At 47.4% G+C, this 12,864-nt stretch overlaps 1 protein-coding gene across 5 annotated transcripts in view; it reads right to left on the bottom strand.

Moving 5' to 3' along the window:
• The window catches only part of POLG (DNA polymerase gamma, catalytic subunit), a 70,181-nt gene that overhangs the window by 2,479 nt on the left and 54,838 nt on the right, over positions 1–12,864 (bottom strand). For all 5 annotated transcript variants that reach the window (XM_029574666.1, XM_029574670.1, XM_029574667.1 and 2 more), the window contains 9 exons: positions 12,324–12,484; positions 12,169–12,222; positions 6,096–6,213; positions 5,277–5,412; positions 4,618–4,864; positions 4,400–4,522; positions 3,814–3,982; positions 2,655–2,863; positions 2,159–2,319 (listed from right to left, as the gene is read on the bottom strand). In XM_029574666.1, the coding sequence (XP_029430526.1) occupies positions 2,159–2,319; positions 2,655–2,863; positions 3,814–3,982; positions 4,400–4,522; positions 4,618–4,864; positions 5,277–5,412; positions 6,096–6,213; positions 12,169–12,222; positions 12,324–12,484 (1,378 nt within the window). The remainder of the gene's footprint in view (positions 1–2,158; positions 2,320–2,654; positions 2,864–3,813; positions 3,983–4,399; positions 4,523–4,617; positions 4,865–5,276; positions 5,413–6,095; positions 6,214–12,168; positions 12,223–12,323; positions 12,485–12,864) is intronic.

The raw sequence follows: 12,864 nt of genomic DNA on the forward strand, positions 1-12,864 counted from the left end.
GGGTGTAAATCTGGTGGTCCAGAGCCCTCCCCCTTCACAAGGCTGCAGGCTCGGGGAATGGTTCCCATTTAAAGCTGGGGCTGCCCTGTGTTTTTTTTCAGGGATGCTAGCTTCTTAAACTATATATTAAAAAAAAAAAAGAGGGCAATTCCTGCTCCTTAGCTTGGCAGCTGTTTGGTTTTTTTTTTTTTATTGATGTATGAGGCTTATCTGGCCAGGCAGCAGGCGCCCTTGCCCCCCTTGGAGTTCTAGCGGTCATTCAGAGGTGCAGCTGCAGGGTTCCTGGGCGCCTCGGGGGGGCTGCCAGAGGCATCCCGGGGGTCCCGGAAGGAGAGGATTCGGAGGTCTCTGATTCCCCTGTGGGGTCTGGAGCCCCTCTTGGGCAGGAGGTGCCTGTAGACCCTGGCTCCGGGGATGACGTCCAAGGAGCTGATATGGATGATATTCCAGTTTCCGAGGGTGAATACCCAAAGGGTATGCATTTGTTCTGGAAGGAGAAGTTAGGAGACCTAACTCCTCAAGTCCTTCACGAGCTGGGTGTAAAGCTTTAGACAAGTATGGCCTGCCATCTGCTGGAGTCAGAAAATACTGCACCCTGGTAACTACCAGGGACCATGACACAGAAAAAGGTATCGTCTCTGTCTTCATCTGCTACTAGGGAGAGAGAACTTAAAACAGCTGGACTGGTGTAGCAGGATGACTTACAGGCCGATACAGTACAGTGCGCTGCGGTGGTGCGCACTGTTAGCCCAAGTTTGGACGCGCGTTTTCGATGTGCTAGCTTTACCCCTTATTCAGTAAGGGGTAATAGCGCGTCAAATGTGCCTCCAAACCCCCCCCCCCCCCGAAACTAATAGCCCCCGCAATATGCAAATGCATGTTGATGGCCCTATTAGTTATTCCCGCGCGATACAGAAAGTAAAATGTGCAGCCAAGCCGCACATTTTACTTTCAGAAATTAGCACCTACCCAAAGGTAGGCGTTAATTTCTCCGGGCACCGGGATAAGTGCACAGAAAAGCAGTAAAAACTGTACACCCTACGACTTAATATCATAGCGATATGATATTAAGTCAGAGGCCCCAAAAGTTAAAAAAAAAATTAAAAATCGGCCCGCGGGTTGGAAGACGGACGCTCAATTATGCCGGAATCCGTTTTCCGAACCCGTGGCTGTCAGCGGGTTTGAGAACAGACGCTGGAAAAATTGAGCATCAGCTGTCAAACCCGCTGACAGCCGCCGCTCCTGTCAAAAAGGAGGTGCTAGGGATGTGCTAGTGTCTGAACACCTTAGTTCTCTTTGGTGAAACAAAGAAAAGATGTAAAGCTTCCAGGGTGATCATTGCGCAGTGGCTGAAGGAAGAGATTGTAGCAGCGTACGTCTGTAAAGGATGCCAGATTACTGAGGGATTGCATGTGCAGGCGACCTCCTGGGTGGAGTGGTAGTTGGTTTCTCTGTAAGAGATCTGTTGGGTGGTGACATGGCCTTCACCACCCACTTTCACCAGGCACTGCAAACTGGATATTTGGGCTCCAGAAGAGGTGCGGTTTGCAGAAAGTGTGCGACGAGCTGGTCTTTTGCTTTCCTGCCTAGTTTAGGGGAGCTTGGGTTCATCGCACCCGTCTGGACTGGTCTGGGGTATGAACAGCAAAGGAAAATTGGTTCTTACGTGCTAACTTTTGTTCCTGGAATACCACAGATCCGTCCAGAGCCCTGTGCTATCTGGAAAGGCTGATCTCTCGTCTGTGTGTAAATAGTGGAGAATTTGTATTATCGGTTGTAGTTCGGGAGTTCATTACCCATTACTGATGTAAGGGCTCCAGGTTAAGGGCTTATAAGTTAGTTTGATGTAATCTCATCTTGGCTTGGATACAGGTGGCACACTTGTGTAGCAGTGTCAATGAAGCTTTTGTTCTGTGCCTCCATCTGCTGGTAGGGACGAAAAACCTACTCATCTGGACTGATCTGTAGTATTTCAGGAACAAAAATTAGCAGGTAAGAACCAATTTTCCTATTTTAGTTTAGCTATAGGATAACAGGGAAAAGGCTTATGATCTAGATAATATTTTAGCAAAAGGTGCTAATTAAATATTTTCTAATGACTTAATTTTTTTTTTTTTTAAATTAGGGTCTGTAGCTTTGCTTTCTACACCACACTTACCATGTGGGATTCCGTATCGTCTTTCCATGTCTGTTGGATTTGATGGTGTTCTGCAATCCATTGTTACTTCTTTCCTCAGGCATTGATCAATGTCAACAGTACTGAAAAAGGCCACGGACTGAGGCAGGTCTATTATCCCCAGTTTGTAGGCAAACATACACCTGAAATGTACAAGAAGACCTCACTGTGATAGGTGATGCAGTTTTTGTGTAGAGCCCCACCTGCAGGCACAAAATTATTGGCCAAACAGGGAGCATTAAACAGTCTGCAAAACAAAAAAATTCATAAACTTCTTGAATGTATAAGTGTATTTATATGGTCAGCAATAGGCCTAGCTCTTGCTGCCTTGAAGTAATCTGACCAATGAAGTTTTGTTCTTACAGTAAGAAAACCAGATTTCCAGTAATCCCAAGATTCCCTTTGGTAGCAATTTTATGTAACCCCAGGACAGACAGGCTGCAGACAAACCGTACAAGTGCATGGCTGCATTGCTCACCGTGTGAAGAGGTTGGTTAGCTGCAGGGCCAGCGCTGCCCGGTATCGATCCTCGCTCCGCACAAGGTAGCGCACCTCGTCATGGATGCTGATGCAGAATCGGCCGTCGATGTCAAATTCTTCAAGCAGCCACTTCATGGAGACCAGCAGCAAGTGCAGATAGTCCACGGCCGAGCTCTGCACCACCCAGTTCACCCTGCTTGTTATGAACTGAATAAAATAAGGAGGAAAGGGAGACCTTTGGCAGAAAGTTAAAGTGCTGCAGTTCTTCCCTCTTTGTTCCTGCGGGACTCTAGGTCCAGTTATGTTCTACCTCAGAATGAGGGAGCAGCAGATGGGCCTTTGGAAGCCTTCTGCAGCTAAAACCATGACTTCTAGGGGAGGGTACTGCTGCGGCAGAGCCCACAACTCGTGCGAGAGCTGGCCTGATTACTGGACGTTGCTGGTCAAGGTGGGGAGGGCCGTTTTCAGAATCAATGTAGCTGGGTCAGTTGGCTGTCTGAGAATTGGCTGGCCCTTACTTGCCTAAAATACACAGGTAGAAAGCAGGCAGGCCTGGGGGGCATGTTTAGCTCTGGGGAGGAAAACAAGACACAGGTTACACTTTCAAACCTATTTATGTTGTTTTCAAAGGTGCCTTGTCCTTAGACAATTTTCAAAGGGAAAATTCAGTCAAAGCCCAGGAGGTAAAAGTACCCCTGAACTTTGCATCAATGAGAGCCAATCTGGAAACGTCCCCATAAATAATCACAAAAGCCACCAGAAGTTTTAAGCCTCCTCTTTTTCAAATGGAACCTATTGAAATTGCTAGTAACTATGAATAAAGGGGCAAACATCAAAATAAATGTGTACTAATGATCCCTTCTTTCTCCTTTTACCAGTGGGTGGTATTTAGTGCATTTTTATAGCGCTGGGGAAACACTACTCCAAAATGATTTCACTTCAGCATCCTAAATGTTCTGGGCCATGGTAGTAATGAAAAAACTGCACGCAGGCCTCGGCCTTTTTAGCCTTTAACCCTAGCCCTGCCCTGAGAAAAGAAAAAGGTTCAGTTTGGTCAGGGAATAACAGATTCTACCAGGAAAGTAGAGCTTATAATAAAAGAATTTGCTCCTGTAACAGCTCCCCTAAAGATCCACAACAAGCCAGTCTGGTCCTACCTCGCCTTTCACAGCTGCTGGCTCCAATGCTCTGCTGATGCAGCACTCAAGAACAGGGGTCTTCGGAGAAGGCGACATGGCGATCCTTTCCAGCTTGTTGAACATTTCGGACTCTGTTCCTCCTGCCCACACTCGCTGCCCCACCACATTCCACCTCCCCTTTCTGGATCTGCAGTAGAGAGGGGGGGGGGGGGAGGTCTGGCTTCAGCCACAGGTGCAGAGAAGTCGTCCACGTCTCACCTGAATCTCAAGTCAAGCGCGCCACTGGCTCTGCTATTTTTAAGAGCGTTTTCCCACCCATTTGCCATATAATATAAACTGTGTTTCGGAAAATGGATGCAGGTGGTCGTAACCACGTTTGAAACCTCATGAAGGATTATGCTGCTTTCCCATACACATGTAATACATTCATACAGCACTCCCCCATGTCAATCTTCCTTGATGAGTTTTAGTAAGAGAACCAAAAGAGAAAGTACTTACTAAAAGGGCTACAACAATGTCATTAATATATCTGCACTGGCTGATTGAAAGATCAGACAAAAGCAAGAAAAAAGGTACATTGCAATCAGGTGCACGAAGCTCTCACTTTTTTGCGGCCTCCCTCTGTATCTTTCGCACGTCTTGTAAGGAAACTGTGCCATCTTCTGCTCTGTCCAGAGTTATCCCCAGCTCCTCTGCCAGCCACTCGCCTTCCTCCGACAGACAATATCTGAAAACCATCAAGACATCTTAACTCTGTGGCCAGTTAGCAAATCATTCTGAATCTCCTCGGCGAAAAAGCAAGTCTCAAGGGTCAGTACCCACCGCCGGATCCCCTTGGTGACGGCGTACATCTGCCTTGCTTTCTCCCCAGCCTGCTGCTGTGTAAGGCGATGGTTGAACTGCATCAGGAGCCGCTCTGCGAAGGGCTGGCCCGCCCCGTAGATGCGCCCATAGTTGAACACTTTGGCGTGTTCTCGGCTGATGCCCACGGTCGAGGCGGTCCTGCTGTGCAGATCAGTGGCGTTGCTCTTTTTACCCTGAAGAGTCATCCAGCCAAAAGCAGTGCAGCCTATTCAGAGGGGAGGAATACAGTCAAGAAATTAGGATTACCAGCAACATTCTTAGTCCACCACAGATTCTAGCACCACAAGAGGCAATGCTAGTTGAACAATCATTATATAATAAATGACATAAAGGGATTACCAGTTAGATTAGAATCTATTTTCATTGCTATGTAGACCTAGAATGAATTAACGAACTAGAATTAGATAAGAACTACTGTGAAAGCCATGATGATGTGTAATTAGGAACTAGAATATGTATTCTCTATGGTGCTGAATTCGAAGAATGAACATTAACATAAAGCATATGATTGATGACCTTGAATAAGAACCATAACAACGTAAACCGTTGTGGTCTTCTTTTGGAACGACGGTATATAAAACGCCTAACTAAATAAAAAACAGCAATTCATCTCTTACCATGCAAGCCAGCAAAGTGAGCTTCCCCAAGAACTGCTGCTATCCAGAGCTCCTGAGAATCCACATCTGCGCCAACAAGGTGGTACCCAGGTGGCACCTGGACCATGGCTTTCAACTCACTTCCCACTCGGTCTGGCTGTTGAAAACAGGAAGTTTTACACAGTTCACGTAGCCGCATCAGTATTTGTTTTGCCATTCAGCGCTGAGGGTTTACTGTAAAATGCAGAAGACTTAACAGCAGATATTCTTCGTGCACCTTACTCTACAGAAGCACTGACACATTTATTCTTTAATCTATACAATATAATTCTGAATGGCAAAGGAAGAAACATCATAAACTCACAATCCTACCTGCCTACGACTGTGCAGCCTCATAGCAATAGAAAAGGTTAGTGTGATTATACTATCTGGAATGTAACACTAGTATAAATATTGAATAATGCAACCTATTCCCATTCCAAATCTCAAGTCACTTACTTAAATTGCAATAATAATAAAACTGGTATTCAATCCTGCCTCTCGAGGGCTGCACGTATCTGGTTTTCTAGGTAACCAAGCTATGCAAATTAACCTGATTCACAGATCCTGTATGTAAATATACCTGATAAATATTTATGATATCTTCCTGAAAACAGGCCTATTTAATGCTTTTGAGCACTAGCGTTGTGTGTCTTAAAAATGTTCCTCTCTAAAGCTTTGTTACAGAAATAAGGCAATACAGAAACAGAGGGATACCACCAGACCAGGTGTCTGGACTGATCCAGGTACGTACAGGGAATTCCTCTTTTTCTATAAAATAGGCTAAAAGAAGTCTCATACTCTAGCATTGCTGGCGGTTAGCCAGGTGGGCTCTACAGCTCGTCGAGTGATCGTCCCAGCAGTGATCACCTGTGGCAAAATGGCACCATATTTATTCTCTTCATCGTAGTCGGAGTGCCTGGAAAAAAAGTGCAAACATCAGTACCAACCGTCTCCTCAAGTTATTCCCTGCCCATGCTTGCTCTGTAAAGATAGGAGTGTTCTTCAATTTAGCTATGCAAGAAAGAGGCTAAGGACTAATTCCATCTGGACCTGTTCAGTTGATTTACCGTTCAGCATGGATTTAACTACAGGTAACAGCAAAAAATAGAGTGCTTCATGTGTTTCCTCTAGTCTGCCCAGTTTACTTCCTGCTATCATGTCATAGATTCTATTGGATCTGTGGCATTCCTTCATTACTCTTCATTTGACCTGAACATCACTACCGCTTTTAAGTAATGATACACTATCCCTATTATTTTTTCCAAAGATACTGCATTTTCCAGTAGTTTAAAAGGAAAATTGGTTCTTACGTGCTAAATTTTCATTCCCGAAGTACCATGGATCAGTCCAGACAAGTGGATTTATGCTTCCCTACCAGTAGATGGAGGTAGAGAACAAAACTTTTCAGGTACTGCTACATAACCAAGAGTGCCACCTGCAGTGCCTCAGTATTGAACTGTACCCAAGGCAAGATGCCTACCTTAACAAACCCCAATAAAACTTGGACGAACAGAGACAAAAGCTGGAGCCCCCTGAAAAAATAGGCCTCCTTAACTTAACACAAGGCATATACCAAACTATGTACACTCTTCATTAATCTGAGTATATCATATACCACCTCAGCAACATTCAGAAGTCTTTCGAAAGATGGGGATGGGTCTCTGGACTGATCTGTGATACTTCAGGAACGAAAATTAGCAGGTAAGAACCAATTTTCCTTTCCTGTTCATACCCCGGATCAGTCCAGAAACGTGAGATGTACCCAAGCCCCTCTACTCTGGGCAGGAACCCGAAAGACCTGCGTGCAACACACTTTCCCCAAAAGATGCCTCCTCCGGCACCCGCACATCAAAGTGGTAATGTTTGGTAAAAGTGTGAAGAGAAGACCACATCGCCGCATGACAAATCTCCTGTGGAGAAAGCAGTTGACACTCTGCCCAAGAGGCTGCCTGCATCCTAGTAGAATGTGCTCTCAACCCCTCCGGCACAGACCGGCCCTTACAGATATAAGCAGAGGCTATTGTCTCTTTTAACCATTGTGCAATAGTACCTTGAAAGCCTTATTTCCCTTCTTAGCTCAACTGAAGGACAAATAGATGGAAAGCTATGTCACCTTAAGATATTGCAAAATAATTTGCCGCACCTCCAATAAGTGAAGCTCCCTCGTCATAGGAGCAACTGGTGACAAATTCAGAAAGGCTGGTAGCTCAATCATCTGGTTAAGGTGAAAGAAGGAAACCACCTTAGGCCAAAAAGAAAGGAACCATATGTAAAGAAAACCCACTCCTCCGAAAAGCACAGGAAAGGGTCCCTACATGACCATGCTTGCAGCTCAGATATCCTCCTAGCTGAATAGATAGCCAAGAGGAAAACAGCCAGAGTTAAGTCCTTTAAAGAAGTCTTCTTAACTGGTTCAAAGGGGGACCACACAGCACCTGGAGAACCATATTAAGATTCCATGTGGGACAAATCTTCTGGACCGGAGAACGCAGATGTTTTGCCCCTTGAGGAAACGAACCACAAATGGTTGAGATGCTAAAAGTCTTCTCTGCATCCTATCTTGAAGAGATTCTAAGGCTGCCACTTGCACCCGAAGGGAATTATAGGTCAACCTCTTAGCCAAGCCGCTTTGCAAACAGGCCAGAATCTGTGGCCACCTTCAAAAGGTTGCACCTTGTTCTGCATATACCATGATTCGAACACTTTCCATACTCTGACATGCCAATGATGAGGAAGACCTCCTTGCCTGAAGCAAAATTGCAATCACTGACTCCTATTAACCCTTCAAGCAGAGCCATAGCCTCTCAAAAGCCGCTAGACAGAAGCGATCCTCCCGGTCTGAAAATACGGATCCCTGCCGCAACAGCCCTGACAGAGGGTCCAGCGAACAGGACCATCCACCACTAGATGAAAAAGGTCCACAAACCACAGCGAGCACGGCCACTCGGGTGCCACCAGAATTACCCTGCCTGAGTGAAGATCAAAGCAACGCAGCACTCAACCTATGAGAGGCCATGGTGGAAACATGTACAGCAGCAGATGTGTCGGCCATGGCTGAATGATGCTCTCCGATCTGACCTCCCTCTTAGACTGAAAAACCGATGTGCCTTCACATTTCCTGGAGTTGCCATGAGGTCCACCTCTGGTCTGCCCAACCTGGCCTTATTCAAGGCAAAGGCCTGTGCCGACAACTTCCACTCCCCCGGATCCAGACGCTGTCTGCTGAGGAAGTCCGCCTGCACGTTGCCCACTCCAGCCACAAGGAAAGCAGCTATTCTTACCAGATGTTTCTCCGCATAAACAACCAGTTCTTGCGCCACCAGCGCTACTAGATGACTCTTTGTTCCGCCCTGATACTCGATGTATGCCACTGTTGTCGCATTGTCCAAGAATACTCGCACCGACTTGGCCTGAAAGAGTGGGAGAAACACAACCAGGCTTCGCATACTGCCCTGGTTTCCAGCCGATTGATGGACTAGGTTGCCACCTCTGACTAACACTAACCTGGGCCGATTTTCCATGACAAATTGCTCCCAAACCAGAGAGGCTGGCATCCATGGTCACCACCACCAGTCAGGCACTTCCATATCCCTTCCTTTCACCAGACTGTGCCAAGACAGCCACCATGAAAGACTGGACCTGGCCTCCTCCGGCAATGCAAAGGAAGCTAAAATTCCTCCGAAAGCGGATTCCAACAGGATAAAAAGAGCCCTTTGTAGAGGACGCATGTGAGCAAAGGCCCATGGAACCAATTCCAGTGTAAAAGCCATTGAACCCAGGACCTGCAAATAATCCCAGACCCTGGGAACAGACAGTTGCAGCAGTCGAAGTGTCTGACTCTGCAACTTGACTACCCTCTCCGTAGACAAACACCATCTCTAACCAGGTATCTGAGCGGGCCCTCAGATATTCCAACGACTGGGCCGACTTCAAATGACTCTTTGCTAGACTCATCACCCAGTCCAACAAATCCAGGAGTTGCAGGGCCCACTGGACTGAATGCCAACACTCTACTTCTGACTTCGCCTGTTCTAGCCAATCATCCAGGTACGGGTATACCAGGATACCTTCCTTCCTGAGAGCCGCCGCCACTATCACCATCACCTTTGTGAACGTGTGTGGCGCTGTTGCCAACCCAAGGGAAGGACCCGAAATTGGAAACCTCGAAAGGACTGCTGCCCACCCGAAGCCAACCTGCCAGACCTAAAAACACCACACATCTCTAATCTGGACCCACAGCAGAAAAGTCTGCTTGACAGTCTCCTAGTCCTCTGGCAATCTATTCCCCTTGGAATCCTTCAAGGTTTTCAACAGCTGCTCCAGATCTACACCAAACAGCTGCTTCCCCTTAAAGGAAGATTACCCAGATGCGACTTAGACCACACATCCGCCAAGTTGTCCTCGAAGGAGAGATTACCAAGCTGCAGTCAAAACCACAAATCCGCAGGTGCTTCTGAGCCGCCATAGTTAGGCTGATGGCTGCACCAAAACATACAGGATATATCTGCCCCACAGGGCACACCTGCTTCAAACTTAGTTGCCTGCACTTTTGGCTAGAACATATTGCAGCCTGAAGACACAAGGCCGAGACCTCAAATAGTCTCCTCAAAAGTACCTCCAACTTCCGATCCTGGACGCCCTATAGCGCCATCAACTCTCGTCACCAGAATGGTTGTGCTCTTGGTCACTGTCGGTACTGCCGCATCCACCTTCGGAAAACTTCCAGAGTTCCAAAGACTCTTCTGCCAGGGGAACCGGCTCACCATGGCCCTAGCCACCATCAGACCGGACTCAGGAGAGGCTCACTCAAAGGCAATGAGTTTCTTCCATTTCTTTGAGCGCTCCAGAACAGGCTTCTTTGTTTGAGTTCTCACGCGTGACTCCAGTCCCAGTTACTCTAGAACAAAAGGAACATTAAGAAGTAGCTCTTTATTAGGGATCTCATCCGCATCAGGACCATCCCAAACTGGTACTCCTGCAGGAAACAATGCCCGGATGATCTTGTGGCCTCTCTCATGGGTCCCCCTGGAGGCCAAAGTCTCCAAAAACGAAGCAAAATGGGCATCCCAGCTCAAGGAGTCCAAGGAACCCCCGAGAACATGTGGACATGTCCACGTCTGGCATCTTAGCCGAGTGATGGGACCCCTGCAAGGCCGCTCATTTATTTCATGGTTCCTTCCATGCCCTAAAACCTCTATGGAGCAAAAGGGCAAAATTTGAGGAAAACTCCTCAGACTCAATGGACCCCTTGCCCACCGAGTCCCTCTGGTTCCCTCAAGTCCTCCCCAGCGTGAAACTTCACTAGGGACTGGAACGAGGGGAGAATCTAACTCCCAAACTGCTGCTTCACATGCATTCAAAATATCCACCACCCCTTCCACCCCTCCGAGGCCTCCAGAATGGAACCAGATGCCCAGGTGCAGTGCTTGATAACCGTGCTTCCCACGGAGGTTCTTCTGCCCCGGATGCACAAACAACCCAGCACAAGACTTTATTGAGGCGCAAATGCCTCAAACCACAGGCCCTGCCACATTCCTGTGCTGAGCGGAAGGCACTATATGCTGTCACTGTGGTTGATGCCAAAAATATGACAGGGGGGGGGGGGGGCAGGGAGAGCAGCTCCCTGCACAGTCAACATGGCCTCCGTCCTCTCCAACCCCCTCTCCCCGGGGGTGCAGCACTTGTTAAGTGTGCCTCCTGCTGATGACCTTTCCGCTCTTATTGAGGCGCGATTGCTTCCAAGTACCGGCCCTGCACACTTTTCCCCGCTGAGCGGAAGGTGCTATGCTGCTGCTGCAGCCGGCGCCCAAAATAGTCCGATAGCCGCGCGTTCCATCACCACTCCTCCTGGCACTATCCCGGACCCCCGGTGCTGCCGCCAAGTCGGTGAAAATACCTCTCACCCTCATTGGCAGAAGCAAAGCTGCCTGAGCCTTCTCTTTTTTTTTTTTTTAAAACTATTTAAAGGAGCAGCAACCAACAAAGGGAAAAGTATAACCAAAAAGAAAACTTCCCTGCTTCTGGTTGCTCCTGGCTGCTAGCTGAGGGCCTCAGAGGGAGTGAGGGAACCAGGACCCCTGGCTTTCCCTCCCTCTGGAAGATGAGGGCCGAGGTAGACCAGGGATTACTAATGCCCCACTCGCTCTGCTCTACCCTAGGGATGGTCCACAAAGGAACTTAACACCTCGGGGAGCCGCTTCTTTTTTCTCTTTTTCCAAGAAGTTAAGAAACTGCTATATGGTTTTTTTTTTCTTGCTTTCTTTTTTTTTTATAAAGTCCAGACTGCAGGTTTGCACCTCTACCATCTGCTGGGGACAGAGAAATACCGAGGGACTGCAGGTGGCTCTCTCGGTTATGTAGCAGTGCCTCAAAGTTTTGTCCTCTGCCTCCATGTGCTGGTAGGGATGCATAAACCCACTTGTCTGGACTGGTCCGGGGTACGAACAGAAGTATATATTTAAAAAACAAAACAAAAAAAAACAAAAAACCAACCCAACAATAACAATAAAGTGAGGGTGGCCAACTCCAGGCCTTCAGCACCACAAACAGGTCTGTTTTTCAGGATGTCTCCAATAAATATGCACGAGGTATATTGCCACGCAACAGAGCCAGTGCATGCAAAACTAGCTCATGCATATTCACTTGGATATCCTGCAAAACATATCCATTTATGGCTCTTGACTGGATATGGACACCCCTGCAATAAGGCAACTTTGACATCAAAAAGATACCTGTGCCTTCCCAGCTCTTGCTACGTTCTCCCTGACACCGGCAGTTACATCAGGATTAAGCCATCACTTTGCCTCCAAATCTGCCATAATAGAATGTCAGTTCCACCCATGGATTTCCTGTGTTGTGGAAATTACTATACCTGGTGACTGATCGAGGGAGTTCCCCTTTCTTCAGCCACACCACCTTCTGAGAACTGCAACAACAGGGGAAAAAAAACACAAGAGATAGAACCTGTGCGTCACCATTTGGACTGACTCACTACCACTTATCCTATTTGTTATCGTGCTTAATAACCTGATTCTTTTGTGAGCATTTCTCCAAAATGAGATCATTTTATTAATTTCGAGCGCCCGGGTTGCATCGGTGCCTCCAGTGCTGGCCTGCAGCGTTCCATCCTCCATCTTAGACAGGAAATCCTTTGCAAAGGGGCTTCCCACGTTGTTGTCATTACCATCCTATGAACAAAATCAACCACAACAAGGCTTAAGTGTGCAATCTGAATCAGCTGGCCAGGCAAGTTCAGCCCCTTCCCCTCCCATGCTGCCTGCAGTGTCTGCTCCAGCCTCACCCCCCCTCCCTCCCTGTGAGAACAGGAAGGGAGGGGGGGATGAAGTTGGAGCAAATACCGCAAAGCAGAAAACAATTGATCTGCTTCCTTCTCCAGCTCCTTCAGTCCTGTTCCTGCCTGAAGGGGAAGGCCTGGAGCAGTAAACTGAATTACCAGGTATGGGGATATTGGTGTCAGAGGACATTTCCTATATTGCCTATGCTTAAATCTGGGTCTCCTAAATTTGTGTGTAGAAGTGAATGAAATTCAGGAACATGAACGTAAAAT

This window comes from Rhinatrema bivittatum, chromosome 13 (assembly GCF_901001135.1).
Source record: "Rhinatrema bivittatum chromosome 13, aRhiBiv1.1, whole genome shotgun sequence".
In the NCBI taxonomy this organism is placed as follows: domain Eukaryota; kingdom Metazoa; phylum Chordata; class Amphibia; order Gymnophiona; family Rhinatrematidae; genus Rhinatrema; species Rhinatrema bivittatum.